This window comes from Onychomys torridus, chromosome 23, assembly GCF_903995425.1.
Source record: "Onychomys torridus chromosome 23, mOncTor1.1, whole genome shotgun sequence".
NCBI classification, from domain to species: domain Eukaryota; kingdom Metazoa; phylum Chordata; class Mammalia; order Rodentia; family Cricetidae; genus Onychomys; species Onychomys torridus.
The window spans coordinates 40,622,950-40,643,197 of NC_050465.1; the positions used below are offsets into that span (position 1 = coordinate 40,622,950).

General features: G+C 43.9%; 1 protein-coding gene across 3 annotated transcripts in view; it reads left to right on the top strand.

Annotated features, from left to right (window-relative positions):
• The first annotated feature begins 775 nt into the window (after positions 1–775).
• Plcl1 (phospholipase C like 1 (inactive)) overlaps positions 776–20,248 on the top strand; it is a 313,762-nt gene continuing 294,289 nt past the window's right edge. For all 3 annotated transcript variants that reach the window (XM_036173269.1, XM_036173271.1, XM_036173270.1), the window contains exon 1: positions 776–1,616. In XM_036173269.1, coding sequence (XP_036029162.1) covers positions 1,371–1,616 — 246 coding nt within the window. In that variant the 5' untranslated portion in view covers positions 776–1,370. The remainder of the gene's footprint in view (positions 1,617–20,248) is intronic.

Here is a 20,248-nt window from a genome sequence, read left to right on the forward strand (position 1 = left end):
TTTATTTAGAATTAGATGTAGAAAGGCGGCTGAATAAACCCTTGTCAAATGGGAACGTTTTAGGGTAGAGACTAAGCCTGCCAATGACCTTGTATGTAGTTCTATGGCTTCCATCACATCGGTGTTCATTAGGCATCGTCCCCAGGGTTTCAGTTGGTCTGTTTCCTACTACCTCTTCCATCCGACTCCTTGTCGTATTTACTCAGATTGCAGAGTGAATGTAGAATCGGCTCATAGAACCTGAAGCAAACTGTGGAACTCCAGGGTTCTCATAAACCCTAGTTTATCTCTGCACGGGCTTGACTTCTAAGGATTGGCAGGGGAGCCTGTATTAAACCCCTGGCGGTGCCAAGGGTCACCACCACACCAAAACGCCCTGACGTTCTCACTCAACACCCTGCTTTCTTCCAGATCTGCTGTTTTGCAGAGAGTGTCCTCCCGCTTCTCCCTGCCCCCACACCTCTTCCAACCCTCCCCCCACACTCTACAACTCCCCTCCCCCATTTTTGGTGCACCTTCAGGCCGCTTTAGCGTTTCTAAACTTCCTAAAATGTACTCCGAGTGCCTGCGGGTGCGCACCCAGGCGGCGCGCACCCTCGCCTAGTACAGGGGCGCGGGGCCCCGGCGGGCTGGGAGCTCCAGAAACACATTCCATTCTTCGCGCTCGGGCACACCCCTCCGCGGTGAGGATTGGTCGGGACGAACCCCCCTCCGGCGAGGCTCGGCTCCTGAGAGGCTCGCACGCCTGCCAATCCCCCACGGGCTGTCAAAACAAGTCTGCCCTCGGCTGTCACGGGCCAGCGGAGTGGAGGCCGCCGCCGCCGCCGCCTCCGCCGCACTTCCTGGGGCCGCCGCGCCGCGGTCGGCGGGCAGGTGGCGGGGTGGCCCGTCCGTCCGCAGTCACCACCGCTCCGCGCCCGCGCGCGTCCCGGCTGGCTCGCGAGGCTCCCGGCCCGGCGCCCCGCCGCCTTTTGTCTGCGCGGAGCCCGGCGCGTTGGCATCGCGGCTCCGGTACCTCCCGCTGCTTTTCGCCTGCTTCTCCCTCCCGCTCACATCTTCTCCCCGCCTTCCCCCCCCCCCCAACCCCCTCCCCGCCGCCAGCCCGCGCCGGCCCGCTTGACCTCCTGGACCACAGCCCGAGGACGCCTCTGCCCCAGCGATGTCTCCTCTGCACAAAGTTGCGGCCGCCGCTGCAGCCGCCGCCGTCGGGCGCTGAAACAAAGTCCAGCGGGGCTTCCTCCCCGTGCCTGAGCGCACCGGTGCCAGGAGGAGCCGGACACCCGGTGCCAGTCGTGCTGTCTCGCCCGGGAGCTCGCCCGGAGCGCACCCCCCCACCCCCAGCACCACCCCTGAAACGTGCTTGCTTGGCCATGGCTGAGGGCGCGGCTGCCAGGGAGGGTCCGGTGCCTCTCGACGCTGCCGGAGGAGGCGAAGACGACCCCCGAGCCGCCGCCGACGCTGCCTCCGGGGACGCCGCACCCGCGGCTTCGGGTGGCCGGATGAGGGACCGTCGCAGCGGGGTCGCACTGCCGGGCGCTGCAGGGGTCCCCGGGGACAGCGAGGCCGGCCTCCTGGAGGCTGCGCGAGCGACCCCCCGGCGCAGCAGCATCATCAAGGTAAGTAAGCGGAGCCGCAGCGGTCCAAAGCGTGCGTGTGGGTGTCGTGGGGAGGCAGGGGACCCCCCGGCAGGATGTTCATTGCCCCCAGGCAGGCACCGCAGGCTGGGTATTGTTTTCTCCCGTCTCCTTTACTGCCAAACCCTACTGCCTAGTGCGGAGGTTCCCAGACTCTGCTCTTGGCCTTGAGAAGCAGAAGTGACTTCCCCTCTGACAGCCGGGGAAAAGTTCCCCTCTGCGCTCTGCGCTTCTGCGGTTTGATGGATGCTTTCCCTCATTTTCTCGCCAAGCTTCACTAGCCGGTGAATGGGAGGAGGGAGGGAGGACTTGGGATACAGGCAGACCTGCGGGCTGGCTGTGCATTCTCCAGCGGAGGGCTAGCTTTTCCCGAGCAGCAAAGGCAAAGCACAGCTTACTTTCAAGTGTGTGGGGGAAATTGTCCCCCCCCCCCCCACCTCCCCCGGTACAAATGGTGCCGAAATCCTGAACCGCTTGAACTTTGCAGACAGGCAGGCAGAGTTTGCAGCGGACGGACGCTGCAGCACAGAAAGGATGAAGGAAGAGCTCAGAGTTTTCGCGCTGCTGCAGAAAACACACATCCGGGAAAACGTTCCCAGACTCCCCTAGCACCCCCAGAGGATTTGCCTTTATCCATCTGCCAGGGAACTGTAAACCTTTCTTCGCCCCTATTTATTTTTATCTTCCACTTTGAACTTGTTTTCCTTGTTTGAAAGTTCATCTTTTGGGTGCATGCCTTTGGAGTCATTGTTTTCAGGTAAGACCCCCTAGCTCTGCCTCTGGAATAGGGCCTCTTAGTGTAGATCCGTGTGATTACTGCGTACGTGTGAGATTAAAGTTGATCTTGGTAGAGCATATGTGGATACACACAACACACCGCAGAGGACAGTGGAGGAAGGATTACTATTCAACTTACTGACTTCCTGGGAAGGCTCCTACATTCAGAAAGCTTGCTTAGGGTTAAACCGAGCAGCCGCTGCGTAATGTGTAATGCGTGTCTTCTTTCTGAAGCTACCAGCACCAGAGTCTGTGCTCAAATCCACCCGGTTCCAAGCACCATCTATGCTTTTCCCCAAACCTGGGCCCATGGAAATTTAAAAGCTACAGGGAGATGTTGTCTATGTTAAAAGTGGATGGTAATTTCAAACAACCCTGAGTAGTTTATTTTTGTGGCTTTTTCATAATGTGCAAAGAGAGTTATACTCTGGATGTGAATTTGGATAAAAGAGAAACAGCCTTCTTTTAATACTCCAAGTCAGAAATCCTATTGTCTTGAAACAATAATATCGTCCCTACACAATTAGGAAACAGGTACATTTGGGTTACAAGATATTGATTCTACGTGGGGAACTGTGTGTGTGAAAATAGGCACTGTAAGGTAGTTTAAAATACATGACAATGAAACAGGGGTTCTTTATATTATTGTGAAAAATGCAATTCGTGAAGTATAAGGACTTGCAAATTCCCGCATCAGTTTTACCACTCCGAGATCGCTCTGTGCTTCGAGGTGTACTACCACAGGTTTGAAATCCTAGGGGTGTGATCATGCAAGCTTGGCACTCAGCACTCAAGAGGGTGACACAGGAGGATCTTGGTTTCAAATATACCCTCCTGTACACAGCCATGCCCCCCAGACCATATGAATGGCATGCGGTTTATATTCTCGTAAGGTTTGTCACTGAGTAATAGTGCCTCTTTTATTTTGAAGTTTGTTTTTGTGACAAAAAAAAAAGAAGACAGCTGAGTATTACGTTTTCTCCATTTAATGCTAAATTAAACAAACACTTAATAAATGGCATTTAAAATTAAAGTTATTGCAAAATTAGATGAACTATTTTAAATTAGATTTATTTAAAAAATATACATGTGACTTAAAACAATTAAACCTTGCCAAGGAGTCTGAAAGTAGGACTTTTGCATTCCACACTCCCACTTACGTAGCCTACCCTATAGCTATTAATATTTTCTTATACATCCTTCCAAAATAGTCCAGGCACTTGTAGGCATATGTATCTATGACTATGCATCTCTGACTAACTGTTGAAGCCCTTAATATGTACAATGAAATTTGGCTATAATTTTATTGGTTTCATACCTTCAAGTTTGGGTCTAACATTTTTGATGCTTAGAGGATAGACTAAGGTCATTATGATGAGCAGATTAAACTTCAAAGATGGTCTGGTGACTGGTAGGTGTCAGTTCTTGGGATTTGTTCCCAGCATCCTTCTCTTTCTCTTCAGAGGTGAGAGGCAGGAGAGTTCTATTCTACTCTATCTGAGATCAAGGCTATTTTTATTTACATCTTGAATCTTTTGCCACATGGCTTGGCTGGTTTAATGTAGCAAAGATGAGAATTTCTAAAAAGGCATAGATCATGTGTGTTAGTTAGTTTTGTTGTGATAATTAGAAATATCAAAGGAGAAAAGGTTTATTTTGTCTCATGGCTTCAGAGATTCCGGTCCATGGCCACTGTCTGTGTTTCTAGGCCTGTAGTGAGGCAGAACACCTTAGCTCAAGGCCTATGCAGGAGAGTTGTTCACTTTATGGTGCCCAGGAGGCAGAGGGAAGGAGGGACTGAGGACAAGGCTAACATTTCAAGGGTGTCCCCCCCATGATTTACTTCCTACAGCTGGGCCTCAGCTCCTACTTCTCACTGCACCCCAATAATCCCATCGAATTATAACCTCTTTCAGGTTAATTTAGATGATCTGTTTTAATTACTTTAATACTAATTCTCTATTAGCATGAATATCAGGCCACAATAATGCATTCTTCTATTCTGCCAGGAAACAGACTTCCTTGTATATTAATTAAAGGAATATTTTCAGTTAATTTGCTCTTCCTAATTTGAAAACATGTGTATAGCCGAGAAAACAATTTCCTTCTGCGCTGATGGAGACAATTACACTGTTTGTCTGTGCCCATCCTCACCATGTCTTTCTGCTGTCACTGTGGTTTTCCTTTATGTTCTCAGGCTTAGTATTTTTGTTTTTTAATACTACAAGAATTTAACTAGGTTCTCTGTAATCCATCTGCTCTCCCCTCTATGATTTTATTTTCTACAGCGCTGCCACTGATAAATGCTTCATTTTTTTTGCCAAATGTATATATTATACCATAATATTCATTGAGTCCACCTTAATTTCTTCTTGATACATGATTTAAGATGAAAAGTTAGGAAAATGCTAATAGTGAAGTAATATCTAATATTAATGTACTATTTAGTATTTGAATATGTTTGTACTAAAGAAAGTAAATTCCTTATCTAGTATTTAATGTCAATATCATAAGATTTAAAATATCTACCATTTTAAGTTGTAGCCAATAGCCCCATAACTAGAATGTTGTAGGAATAAGAAACAGTGTAGCTTATTCTTTTTATTAGATAGTGGGAATTGAGATACATAAATATTTTGAAAGCAGTTCATTTTTTTTTCTGGTACACGTGAAATATTGATCAGTTCTACTTTTGTCTGTTTTCTTTTGATTCTAAGAATATATAACCCTGGCAAGGAAGAGTAGACTGCATTAGTCTCGCTGCATGGCATGTGGGATGGAGGTCAGTGTTAGGAATGAGGATCTGAGACACACAACAAAGCCTCTGAAGGAATGATTAAGACTGTTGTCCATGCCTCATTAATGTGTTACCATGGCCCGTCTTACCCTATCTGGTTTTGTGAGCTGCAACCTCCAAGATGCACCTTGGGTACCAGTTGACTCAAGACAAAATTATGACTCATCAGAGAGGCAAAGAGAATGAAATGTGCATAACGTGTTATCTACTGTGGGTTAAATACCAAACTAGCTTTCATACACTTCATATTCTCACAGCAAGTCTTCTGGTTTAAGGGAGGTACAGAGACCTAAAGCAAGGTAGAGTCAGGGTTCAAAGCCAAGTCTGCTTAACACCTGTGTTAGCATGTGGTCCTCCGATGCAGTGAGCTCACAATTCAACACTTTCTAGGTTAGAAACAAATTGAATACAGGGAGAATCTGAATCTTGGGCTTGTGGGGTGAATTGGTCCTTCTCTACCTTTCCATCTCCAGTTTAGAACATCTGGAGCTCCCTTTCTGCCTGTGGCCATTTTTGTTAGGCCCATGCTGTGTGTGAAAAGGCAGTTTGGCTGGTTTCACTGTGTGGCCCTCACACCTCTTTCTGGTGTCAGTCTGGAAGCTCAAACCTGTGTTACCCTAGGCCCACTTCTTTCCGGTGTCACTAAAGACAATGGAGTTTTGAGATGAATTGTCTTTTCTTTAGGTTGATATATAGAGGGGGCAGATACCTGGTACATTGCATATGTGTTATTATAAGGGAGTGAGATGAAGAGGATTTCAGTCGGCGCTCTGAACATATTTTTATAAACAGTTCTAATGTGGAATTAAATATGACTGAAAAATTACTTATAATTTTTAGACATGCCAGAGCTATATATGCTTTTGTAGATTAGCCTGGGAATTAATCAGCATGTAGATTTTTGTTCCTGTACTGATGTCCTGGCTAGTTTTATGTCAACTTGACACAAGCTAGAGTCATCTGAAAGGAGAGAACCTCCATTGAGAAAATGCATCCAGAAGATCCAGCTGTAGCGAATTTTCTTCATTAGCGATTGGTGGGGGAGGGCTCAGACCATTGTGGGTGTTTCCATCACTGGGCTCATGGTCCTGGGTTCTATAAGAAAGCAGGCTGAGCAAGCTATGGGGAGGAAGCCGGTGAGCAGCTTTCCTCTAAGATCTCTGCATCAGCTCCTGCCTCCAGGTTCCTGCCTTGTTTGAGTTCCTGTTCTTCAATGATGAACAGCGCTATAGAAGTGTAAGCCAAATGAACCCTTTGCTTTGGTCATGGTGTTTTATCACACCAATAGTAACCTTGACTAAGACAACTGATACGCATTAAAACCTTTAAATAACAAACTGATGGTAGGATTTAAAAATTTTTTTTTATTTTTATTTTTTTGGTTTTTTGAGACAGGATTTCTCTGTGTAGCTTTGCGCCTTTCCTGGATCTCGCTCTGTAGACCAGGTTGGCCTCGAACTCACAGAGATCCACCTGGCTCTGCCTCCCGAGTGCTGGGATTAAAGGCATGTGCCACCACTGCCTGGCTTGATTGAAGGATTTTAAAGGAAAAAAAAACCCTGACAATTCATTGGAGGTGACCAGCCTTTTTGCTATGAGGAGACTGCTAGCATGCCATGGCATTGGGGGCTTCAGAGGGGCTTCTGCCACTGAAGCATGAGACAGCCGTGCATGTGGCACTGAACCTTTTAGGTGGCTTTGACTTGCTATCCCAACAGCTTGAGACACAGTGCGTATTTTCTCCAAAATTGTCCTCAAGTATGATCATATTTCACCTTAGATGAGGTTTCTTATTTCAGTGCTTTTCTGGTGTGACTTTTAATAACACCTTTTGAAAGAGTGAAGAATAGAACCCTGGGTAAGATGCCTGGTTATATTTTGACGAAAGATTTTAGACATGCCTGTTAATCAATGCTTGTTATAAGTCCTAGAATTTGTAGCTTTGCATTTCTTTTTTGAGACCATATTAAGGTTTAAAGGATGTAATCCCAGTTACATAGCCACTGAAGGGTTAAATACACTTTGTGATTGCCTTGGATAGTTGTCCCAACCGTTGTCTTTGACGATGAAGAAAACAGGCAATTAAATGTTTTACAGTAAAATGTCAGTTGAACATTTATTGCCAAGTAACACTTCAGGCCCAGCAGGGCATCACGAGAAGACATCAGGAGACAGAGACGTAGCCTGGTGTTACTGAACAAACAACCTATTGGGTGCTTCTGGGTAATGCTCAGAGCAATTGATCAGATGGTGAATGGCCAGGGAGGAGCTCAATGGACTGACCTACCTTCCCTGCATCTCTGTTCAGCTTTAGCAATAGTGATTATTAAAATAATTCCATTTTCAAGCCTAATGTCCAAATTGCCACAGTCATAACATTATATACTTAAAAATGATCTATCTCTAAGTGAGGCGGCTTCTTGAACTTCCCTTTGTGATGTCACCAGTGCATGAACCACTGCTTATAAGGTGGGGACAGGGAGTCATTGAATTGGACTTCCCGTGTAAATCTAAGGCAATACATCAAAAAATCTTTTTATAGTGAAATCTCTCAGCTTTGCAAAACCTTACGTTTTAACAAATGTTTTAATCACCTGATACAAGGCTCGTTTGGAGTCTCATTGATTACTCACCTCTGAACACCAATTCATTGCTGTGTGTTCTCAAAATGGGCTGCAGCAGAGCTTATTATAATTAATGATTATGCTATGCGGATAATAACAACAACAATAACTAAGGGCCAACTTCTATATAACGTTTTTCCTTGTTTAAGTATTGGCCTGGGAACTGTATTTTAGCAGACACCAATGACAACAAGATTCTGGCATGACAGTGTTGAAGTTGTCTCTTGGATTTCAAATTGGGTTTATTTGCAGTTTTGTTGGTAATGTCTTGAGTGGGTATGTGTAAGAGGGTCATTATCTGCTTTATTTTGAATAGCATCATTTTAACTCACCTCATTTGTGAGCCCTCTAGCAGTACTTCGAGAAAAACAGGATTACATATGTGAGTAGGAAAGAGTCATTGTTTATATAATCATTATCTCCCCAGGAAGGACAATTTTGAAAACAATCCAGTTCATCCCAAACATGAAAACTAAACTGTTCAGTAAGTGCATTTAGTTTTTCAGTGTTTTTGAGATTGTATTTATAGATTATGAAGGTGTGTAGCGATTTATTTTCTTTTTGTTGTAATATCAGAGATGGAGCTCAGGGTCTCAGCCACTGAGCTATGTTACAGCCCTAGGCTGTAGCTATGACAGATAAGGACATTTTGTTTGTCCATAACCGTACAACTTTGTATCAAAAGTTCAAAATACCTTTGAAAGGTAACATCTGTTTTGTTCATTCTTTTATGTTGACCTTTTTCAAGAGCCTTTTAAAATATGCTAATCCTGGATGAAGCACGGAGTAAACCCAGGAAGTCTGCTCAAGTCAGCCAGTTTGTATTGTTCGTGTGTTATGAGATCCTGGTCAAAGTGCTGAGACTGTGATGTTACTGAGAGTTTGGGGGACTAGACAGATTCAGAGTCCAAGCACTTCTCTATGTGATGCCCAAAGATGACAAAAGAACACATATGCTTAGCTAGGACCGACCTTACAGTGTGGGACTGGACCCAACCTTATCATGGGCATTTTTTCCTAAGCCTAAAGCAATTTCAAACCAAAGCAGGTGAAAAGCCTGTCTGGTTAAAGCCCACACATTCTCTCATGCCTAATGGCTGACAAGTGTGATGCCCAGATACACACTGACCAGTTCAGAGGGAGCTGTGGTCTTCCATGGCTCAGAATGAGTCAGTGCCAGGCTCTGGCCAAGGGCATTTGTATTGGAAGAATGATTTGTCCTCTCTTTCAGTCCATCTTGAGTGTTGGGCTAAACAGAGAGACACCACATGTGCACCCCAATGTCTCTCTGCCTTGGGATGTCACTGCATAAAATACGGTTCAGCCAGCATCCTTAAACTGGCAGTTTCTTACTTATCAAACAAGAGTGAATTTGGAAAAGGGAATAGAGCTCTGCTGTAAGGGAGTGAGACTTTTTCCTCCCTTAGAGGTTTTCTTACAAGATGCAAGTCATTTTAGCTTCTGGTGAAGTCCAGTTTTGAGATGCTTTGGAGTTATTGATTCTGTACCATAATTAAATAGCACATATTTAGAAGTGCTAGCAATAATTAAATGGTTTTTCTTTTTAATATAATTGACAAAACACAGTAATATCTTGAATAAGTTATCCTACTGAGACATTGCCTCTAAAATAATAGAAAATACAGTATTTATTCTTTGAGTCTGGCACTGTTTTGAGCATTTGATGTGTATCAAGTAATTTATTTCTTCCAATAACCATATGGAATTGTTATTAGTATCATATCAGTGTTTACAGATGAGATGTTAAGTGACTTTGGCAAGGTCTCACATAGCTAACGAATGCAGAGCCAGGGAAAGAGCTCAAAGTTCTGCAGCGATCCACCAGCCTCTGCCTCCACCTCCCAAGAGCTGGGACTAGTGGTACACACCACAGCTCCTGAATGCTTCAACTCTTCCTTCTAGATCCCCCCAAAGAACATTGATTCAACCCCAGCCGGTGTGCATGGAATAGCAGGTTGGAAAGTGTCACCCTGCACACTAAGTCCAACTGAGAAATAAAGAAGAAAGCATTCTGCAAGCATTTTTTTAGGGAATTCTCTTCAGGATTGTGTGGATACATTTCTCCCTTTCAAGTTTCTAACCTTTCACATGAAACATTGAGGGTTTTACATCAACATTGCATTTCATTTTCCCAGGAGAAGACTGGGCTTCCTGGTAGGATAGTTTTGCTTCTTGTCCAAAGTAAGCACCAAGCAGCAGTTTATAATGCACCTTTAGAATAAATTATACATGCTAAAGACAGACTATTAATCATTGCAGACTGATACAATATTTTAGAGCTTAATAGTTTTGTCTTCCATTGATAAATCAGTAAGGAGTGTTTGAGTTCCCGATCGATGGGAATTGCCATTTTCTTGATAAGTGGATATGATGTTGTATAATTGGGATCTCCTCCTGTTCTCTCTGAGGAAGGTATAGTACCTCTCACACAGGAGGAACTCAGTGAATGTTTGAGAAATTTATTAAATTGAAAGTCTGTCTGATCATTTAATGTTTTTTGTTTTGGTAAAGAAACTCCCAAGTCATTGGGTTGGAGAGCAGATACAAGATTATGTTATAACTGTCCTTGTGTCCACGTTGTTGTGTTAAAGGCAATCTGTCCTGCTGTGCGGAGGAGATACTGTGCTGTGGCCAAATGGTACCCAGGGGTTTCTTCCCAGTAGTTCAAAGTCTGGTAGTTCTCTTCAGACAACTGTGTGGCAGCTCCAGTCATCTATCTGCAGTTATGTTGGACGATTAAAGAGATGCAGAATAGTTCTTCTTCATTGTAGCATTTGCACAGTTTCATATTTGGTTACATTCTCTTTTTTTTTTTTCCAAGACAGGGTTTCTCTGTGTAGCCCTGACTGTCCTGGAACTCACTCTGTAGCCCAGGCTGGCCTTGAACTCACAGAGATCCACCTGCCTCTGCATCCCGAGTGCTGGGATTACAGGTGTGAGTCACCACCGCCTGGCTGGATACATTCTCTTAAAGAGGATTAATTTTTTTTCCCTAAAAAGGCTCCTACCAAACATTTGAAACTTACATATTTTTAAACTAATATTTTCTGATGTGCTGTTAGAATGAGGTCAAGCCAGTCTAGTAATAAATGCATTTGAGTTTTCTACAGTCATTAGAAATGAGCAACAGGTAGCCTCTTTTGTTTTGTTTGAAACAGGGTCTCACTGTGTAGCCCTGGCTGTCCTGGAACTTGCTGTGTAGACCAGGCTGGCCTTGAACTCATAGAGATCTGCTCACCTCTGCTTCTTGAGTGCTGGGATTAAAGGCACGTGCTACCACACCCTGCCCAACAGGTTACCTTTTAACTCACAGATTTCCATTTTATAGCCCAGATGATGATCGGTAGTCAAAGGCATGTTCATTAGGAAAATAACTGGCCAGGCAGTGGACAGTCACACAGGAATCCAGCTTCAACAGCAGCTGAGGTCAGTAAGAGGGGAATGGAGGATCCAGTGTGCTCAAGGAGAGTGGGTCAGACAGTACTGGAGAAAGGCTCAGGCAGTGTTTCTTCGCTGGGCTCGTGTGCAGAATCAGAAATCTGGGGATTAGTTTGTTATGGATTTTGATAGCTGTTGGTTCTTTGTAGTGCATTTTAATCTCTCATTTTAACACATTTATTTGTCTTCAAAATGCCTTAAATTTTTTTATCTTATTTATTAGTGATATTTTGGGGTATGTGTGTGTGTGTGTGTGTGTGTGTGTGTGTGTGTGTGTGTGTGTGTACACACATGTACATGCGCGTGCACGCCACAGTGCATGTACAGAGGCCAGAGGACAACTTTTCTCTTTTTCCTGTGGGTTCTGGAAATTGAATTCCTATCCCCAGGCCTGAAAGACAAACACTTTTACCTGATGAGCTATCCCACGGACAAACATCTTAACACATTTAACAACAGCTGTTCGATACAAAGGAATCTGAGAGGAATCTGAGTTTAGAGATCTTTGGGGGGGGGTAGGGAGGGTTGGTCTGAGTGTTGCTGAGGATGCTTGGTATGAGTAATACGCTTTGTCTACTTTTTCATTTTTTTTTCCGCCCCAGCCCTAGGAAATGCCAAAGTGAGTCTCCATGGTTGCACCCTAAGCATGACAGTTTAATCAATACGGAGGATTGGGTTTTGGCAGACATGTCAGCATACAAATTGTTGTAATAGGTTAGAAGTGTGTGCTGGAATTAGCCACTGTGGTTTAAATAAAAAGGTTTGAGAAGCATGCCCTTTAGTCCTCTTAGTGGAGCCCCCTTTGCTGAGATGGCCCTCTTCCCCCAGGCTAACTAAAAAAAGACCTGGGAGACAGGAGGTCTTGGAAAGAAAGCATGGCTCCCAAAGGGAGCTACCTTTTTCATCTCACCTCCTAAGGGGGAAGAGAAGGGACTCAAGTCAGTACCCACATCAGGAAACCAAGCTCGATGCAGCCTGTCTAGAACCCCACTGCTGGGAACATGGTTCTAGAAGCAAGTAGATGGCTGGGGCTCATTGGCCAGCTAACCCAAGCAAATCGATGAGTTCCCGGTTCAGTGAGAGACTGTCTCAGAACACAAGGTGAAGAGTGATAAAGACACCTGGACTCAACCCCTGACCTCCATATGCATGTACACACATGTGAGCCTCCACTCACATGCTCACACCTACAAAAATGTGTAGACAAACACACACACACACACACACATACATACACACTTTTTGGAAATCAATCTTGCTATGGAATAAGGCTGCCTCAGCTTCCTGAGTGCTGGGGTTATGGCATGATCTACTGTGCCTGGATTAAAAAATGATTTTTGAGTATAAGATGTAATAGTTGTGGACTTTCGACAGTCCACCTTTCCACCAAGTTCCCCTGTAAGCTGAGGCTGATGCTCATCTCTTCTCTGAGTGAGCAGACAGTCAGAGTCCTTCAGGATGTTCTGGGTACTGAAAAAGGGAACACTAGAATATGTCTAGGCCTCTCATTGCTTTATTCAGAGTGCCTCGAGGCCACTCGGGTAAAGGAAGTCTACTAAGAACAAAGTGTGGTGGTTTAAATGTGATGTTCTCCATAGTCGCCAGTGTTTGAATAGTTGGTCACTGGTTGGTAGAGCTATTTTGGGTAGGTTTAGGAAGTGTGGTTTTGCTGGAGGAAGTATGTACCTGGGGGAGGAGGGCTTTGAGCTTTCAGAAGCCATGCGCCATTCCCAGTGAATTCTTTGCTTCCTGTTTACTGTTTAGGATATGAGCTCTTGCCTTGCTGTTCCAGCTACCAGGCCTGTCTGCTGGCATGATGTCCAGCCATGATGGTAATGGACTCTTTCTCTTTGGAACTGTAAGCCCAAATAAACCCTTCTTGGTCATGGTGTTTTGTCACAGCAATGGAACCCTAACTAGTTAGGACACATGGTTAGGGGCTAATGAGGAGTGGTGGAAAAAATCCACAGGACATCTCTAACAGCGGGATGGTTAATGTGCAGAGAAGAAGGTTGTGGAGAACAGACAGCTCTACAGAGAACATTAGACATCCATCTTACAGAGAGAGCCAACCAGCAGTTGAGGGTTAATGTGAGGAACAGAGGAAGCCAATCCGGTGGAAACTGAAGCGTCTCTATGAGTTCTATCCTCTGAGGACACCTGAGCTTTTCCTATCCCTCTCCACCACAATCCTAAAAGGGAAGTGTAGGAAGAAGAGAAAAAGGAGAAGTGGGTAGAGAGGGCTCATTCTCTGCACCAGCCACCACAACCCACCTCCCCAGGAGGACCTTCTGTATCAGCCACCACAACCCACCTCCCCAGGAGGACCTTCTGTGTCAGCCACCACAACCCACCCTTGAGCTAAGCATCAAGTTAAAGTTTTAACATGAACTGGACTGAGTTTTAAGGACTTGAAAGAGCCCTGTAAAGACAGACAGAGACAGACACATGGAATCTGATGGAGGTATTGATGATAACTGGAATACATGGGCTAGAGGGGTTCTGACATGGACAGCTAGGGAATAGTAACACATGTGTGTACCCCAACAACTTGAGACCCCTCAGTTAATCATTTGCATCATTACAGGATTGGAGAGCTAGACGGGGACTTAGAGATCACTTTCAAGTTCTATCCCTTTGTTTACTAAGTGTGGATGTCCGCCATCCCCTTTATTCTTGCAAAGAGACATTGTTTTAGATTAGTTTTGACAGCTAAACAATTGAGTTATAATTATATGTGATACGATGGCTAGATAGTAGAGATCTCTTTCAAGCATTTCCTATTGTAGAAGAATAGGGGACACCAACGTTGTCAATCATGTCATGTTGGTTCTCACAAGAGTCTGGCAAGATGTAACTGTCATCATTTTCACCTCACAGATGAGGAAGTCAAGGCTCTGAGAGGTCATGAAACTTATTCCCGGTCTGGTGGCTATTAAATAGGGGTAGGGTTTGAAAGACTCTGCTGAACAGAGGTTCCAGACTACAATGGCCTGGCAGCTTTCTCTAAGCATGGAGGACTCCCCCCAGCAAAGCTTCCTGCTCTCTACCTAGCCCTATCTGGAGGATGTCTCTAGGCCCAGGATGCCCGACTTATCTCAAGGGTGACTCTTGACACAGTTCCCTGCAAAGGCTCTTCCCCTGCTGACCCACATGGTAATTAGGCAAGTGCTCTAGTCATTTTGACAGGGCCCTACTGCCACATATGAAGTCTTATGATAGGAGTGGGCCATGTAATGCAAATTAGGGTTTGTCCTCAGGCTCCCCCATCCTATATATTCCCTATTCTCTGGGATAAAGCCTAACTGATTCACTGAAGTCATCTCCCAGAAGACTGTCTCCGTCGTACCCACGGCCATCCTAACCCTGCTTGCTCCCTCCATTCTTGTGGACCAGTGCAGCCACCGATCTCAAGGAAGATGCAGAGCCACAGTAGGGGGCTAAGGGAAAGTGCATTTTTTACTTAAAAGAAATCTGTTTTGCAATGCTTTTAGCCCCGATATCATAAAAGGAAACAAAACAAACAGATGAATTACAAACCCACAAAATCAAAGATCTTCTTACATGGTTGGAAAGAAGACGGGGGGGGGGGGGATGCTCAAGATGGCTCAACTTGCACTGTTTCTGTGTTAGCAGCCGCTTAGCCCAGGCTCTGCATGTTATTGAAGTTGGGAGTCACGGGAACGTAGGGTCACCTGTGGGACTGAGGGCTTGTTTCAGCACTCCACTGAGGATTGGGGAAAACCAGTGTTAGGAACGCAAAGTGTTGGTTTCCTATTATAGCTGTAACAACAACAACAACAGCAACATGCAACCTTAGTGACTTACAGATGTAGACATCCATTTTCTCACATCTCCAGAGTTACGACCGAGTCCCTATGTTTATTGGTAATATAATGCCAGCCTGTATGTCATGCGAGATGCTCAAACAAGATGGCAACCCAGTTTCCTCAGTGCTACTGCTGTAAATGCATGATTTGATGTAAGCTCACATCACCGAGAGTTAAGTTTTCTTCTGTCCAACCTTTTCCCCACTGACATGGAGAATGTCAGCTGCAAATGTTAAGGTCTTAGTGCTATTAATGAAGATAAAAAAGTTGGAATCATAATTTAAAAAATCTCTGGATCTAGATATTATATATTTATGTATATAAAATGAAGACCTCAGACTGGATTTTTTTTTTTTTTTTTTTCTGTTCTGAACTGCAGGAAGAATCTTGGGAAAGTCACACTTTGGTTTAAGTTCTTTCCTGGAAGTTGACAATAAGGTGGCTTATATGTGGCTAGTTCATACTATGTCATGTAGATCTGGACTGCAGATGCATACAGTTGATAAACTGTATAGATACCAGACAAGAACAACCTAGGATGTCTTGAGTAACCACCGTGTATGCCAGGCACTGTGCGGAAGAAATCAGCAGTGTCTGTCCTAGGAGAGCCATTGAAAGTCATTTGACAGTTAATTACACCAGGGCAGGGATTCCTTGAGGTTCTGCAGGGATCCCTCCAGATGTGTGAGATTGGCATCATCACCAGGGAGCTCCCTCTCTCCTGAGTAAACTAACCCATTTCATGCTGCTTTTGTTGCCTGGAAATGTTCTTATTTTGAGCTCAAATTGGACACATTTCCTAGACAGTCTTATTTCCATCTTTAGGAAGCATAAAGAGTAAGCTTAAATTTTACGCTATAGCTCTTGATGTATTTGAAGGCGAGTAGGTCCACACTCCTGTCACGGTGATAACCTTTGACATTATTGTTTCTCATGTTCTAGACACCATCTAAGCACTTTGTGTGCTAACTTATGTATTGCTTACTATCCCTCCTCCCCTTCATAGATCGACCTTATTGATGAACAGACAGAATAAGTAACATTCCCGGGTTCACAGTGTAATTTAGTGGCTTGTTCTGATTGGTCTGTGTTTCATGTTCCTGGACCGTAACACTGGTTGCTACGCTAGAGCAACTGTGGTCCACCATCTGTTCTAATCCCTCCTTCTGCTTTGTAGATTCTATATCAGGAGAATCTGAGGAGAAGTTACTATTCCATTGACGGAAGATTAACAGACTTGTGTTTGTATTCAAGAAACAATGTTTTAAAATGTGAGAGGATTTGATAATTGACCAAAGACATACTTGATCTGGCATCTGGGTTTGATTTAATGTCTTAGGCCATCATGCTTTTCTTAAATAGGGAAGTAAGTGTTAAAAAATTTTGTTAAGAAATGAAAGATTTGGGGTTGGGGATTTAGCTCAATGGTAGAGCGCTTGCCTACTAAGTGCAAGGCCCTGGGTTCGGTCCTCAGCTCTGGGGGAAAAAACAAAGAAAAAGAAATGAAAGATTTTCAGCCGGGCAGTGGTGGTGCACGGCTTTAATCCCAGCACTCGGGAGGCAGAGGCAGGCGGATCTCGGTGAGTTCAAGGCCAGCCTGGGCTACCAAGTGAGTTCCAGGAAAGGCACAAAACCATACAGAGAAACCCTGTCTCAAAAAACAAAAAACAAAAAACAAACAACAAAACAAAGATTTTCTTAACCCTAATAAACAATGAGAGATAAATTAGAGCTGTCTAGAAGTTCCTCAAATTAGGTGCTAGGTTTGAGAGGTGATGCACACCACCATCGAAGACTGGAATTGGGCAACAGGAACTGAGCGCTGACTTCATCTAGCTGTGTGATACAGCATATGATGCTTATTTCAGCCTCTTCTCTGTAGCAGAACCCACCTCCTAGGGCTGTGGAGGGCGTTAAATAAGAGATATGGGTAGCAGATGCTGCTAGGTCGTTACAATTTAGTCAATGAATACTAAGACTCCTTTTGAAGGATGGATTGTCAGGCTCCTTTAGACATAAGGAATCAAGAAACAAAAATAATTTCTAGGATTTTGATGGAGGGCTTTGGAAAGAAGGGTCTTTGAGATGTGGAGCAAACCCCATGTTTTGACTGTTAGGTTACGACCTGACTGGGCTGTGTGGTCACCTTTCTAGTATGACAGGAGAACTTCATTGTCTGCTTATGATTTTTGAGATTGTTGGCATTGGTCACCATTGTTTTTTCTATAATTATTCTTGCAACATTATAAAAAAATCAATGCAGTCATAAGTTATTAAAAAAGAAAGCTTTTCATTCCCTTTAAAAAAGCTTTGTAAACCAACTAGCTCCTCCTTGTACAGCTTTACTAGAGTTTGTTCAGGTTAGTTCAAAAATATTTTCAATTTTCTTAAATTCTAGAGTGAAAAAGTTTTACATTTATTATTGATCCATTAACTTGGAGAAAGAACTTTAAATACTTACACATTTGACAGAGCTCTGTGCTCAGCTTTGATTAATCTTGTCTAAAATTTCATTTTAATGAGCAGATAGAATATAATACTTTTCAGAACTGAAGAAGTGGTTCAGTGGTTAAGAGCATTGGCTGCTCTTCCAGAGAACTCAGGTTTACAATTCCCAGCATCCACATGGCAGCTTATAACTGTCTGTAACTCCAGTTCCAGGGGATTTGATACCTTCACACCAATTCACATAAAATAAAGTTAAATATATTATTGTTATTATTAATTTTGGTTTTTTCGAGACAGGGTTTCCAGTATAGCTTTGGAGCCTGTCCTGGAACTCGCTCTGTAGACCAAGCTGGCCTTGAACTCACAGAGATCCGCCTGCCTCTGCCTCCCAAGTGCTGGGATTAAAGGCATGCGCCACTACTGCCAGGCTAAATAAACTATTTTTCTTAAAGGAATATAATTGTAAATGGAGGCTTTTGTCGTACTAGCAACTCCCAAATACTCAGCATCAGCTTCCCAAATAATTGACTCAGAGGCTTAATATTACTTATAAATGCTCGGCTGGTAGCTCGGGCTTATTACTAACTAGCTCTTACACTTAAATAAACCCATAATTGTTATCTATGTTTAGCCATACAGCTTTGTACCTTTTCTCAGTATGACATTCTCATCTTGCTTCCTCTGTGTCTGGGTGGCAACTCCTGACTCCACCCTCCCTCTTCCCAGAATTCTTAGTTTGGTTGCCCTGCCTATACTTCCTACCTGGCTATTGGCCAATGAGCATTTTATTAAACCAATTCCAGTGACAAATCTTTACAGTGTATGAGGATTATTCCACAGCATATAATACTTGTTTTTCTTCAAATTGATTTAAATAAGTACTTACCTTCTGATGGAATAGTTGCCTGATTGACTTAGCTGAACTGATTATACCTTACAATTTAACTGCAACTTTGAATTTGCTCATTTTAGTAAAATTTGTGCCCATTTACAAAATGTGAATGAAAGCTTGAATATTATAAAACGATGTCTGGCTTAGGTTTTCAGCTATTCTTTTTCCACTACTGCTAGGGGCTGAGCCCAGGGCCCTGTGCATGCCTGGCAAGTGCTTTTCCACTGAGCTACATCCCTAGCTCTCAACTTGTTTGAGATTCTGTTTTCCTGACCAGTTTGGAAACTCTGTAGAAGCCAGAACCCTCTCAAACTGTTTGGTTTTGTGGTCAAGGGACAAGGGCGCAGTACTTTGTAAAGTTGGCAGCCTTAAATAAATAATGACCAAGTTTAAAATGAATTCTTAAAGATTAGGACTGATGCATAAAAGTTGGCCGCTATTTCTTACTTTCTTATGAGTTGTGATATGGCTAAGGGTAAACGGTGGTGCCTGTTTTCTTTCTTTCCTTTTTCTCTTTCCTGAAGCCCATGGAGCCTCCCTGTGGTCTGTTGTCTTAGATGCTTACCACCCACCAAGTTCCTGTGGGTAAGGGAGGGGTAAACCAGCAGGTGGAAGAGGATCCTGAAGGATGAAAGTTTCTATTGCTTTCTTTTCAACTATTGGATTTTAAAGCCACTTCCAGCTGCCCAGAGGAAAGAAGCCAAAAAGAACAGGAATTTTGGCTAAAGTTCTCATGAAAACCATTCATAGCTTTGATCAGCACAGTTGTAATTAGAACTAGAGACAGCCAATGTGTTGTAGCCCAGTGATATTAGGGCCACCTCAAGCACCCGACAGTAAATTCTGCCTCTCGGGGCTAGAAGTTTCCAGACTCGAATCCTTTCCTAGAACACACAGCATCCTCTTAGCCCATCACTTGTACATGGGATTTTCACAAAAGCATAACGAAGCAGAAACTACCCTGTAGACCTAAGGGCATTTCCATGTCCTAGGTTTCCTCTTTGTTAGTTTCACCTCACCAGTTCTGTGAAGGAAGGGACCAGTTTAGATCTTTCATGCATCATCCATAGCCCTTCTAAGTGTTAAATAAAAACTTCACTTACCCCCACCAACTGAATGGACATAAATCATTTTCTTGCACCTCCCTAATGGACCCTTGTCCCCTGTCGATGCAGCCTACCATTGTTAGGTTCACAGTTCTTATTATGAGCGTCTTCTTTGAGTGGGTAAATCTTTTGGGGAGGTGAAAGGATACAGACTTGAAAATCTGACTCGAGATTCTTCAGTCTCATGTTTGCTTCTTTTCCTTCCTTCCTTCCTTCCTTCCTTCCTTCCTTCCTTCCTTCCTTCCTCCCTCCCTCTCTCCCGTCCACCCCCCCCCATGTCTCTCTCTGTGTGTGTCTCTCTCCCTTCCTTTTTTTTTTTTTTTTTTTTTGGTTTTTCAAGACAGGGTTTCTCTATGTAACCTTGACTGTCCTGGAACTCACTCTGTAGACCAGGCTGGCCTCGAACTCACAGAAATCCACTTGGCTCTGCCTCCTGAGTGCTGGGATTAAAGGCGTGCACCACAACGGCCGGCTCTCTCTTGCATTCTTCATTGGTAAGATGGGTTATCTGTCTATCTGTCTATCTATCTGTCTATCTATCTATCTATCTATCTATCGATCATCTATCTATTATTTTGTTTTTTGAGACGGGATTTTGCTGGATAATCAGGCTGGTCTTAGAGTCAGCCTACTGAGTATTTAGATGGCAAGTCTGTGCCACCATGATGGGTCCAAAGTCAG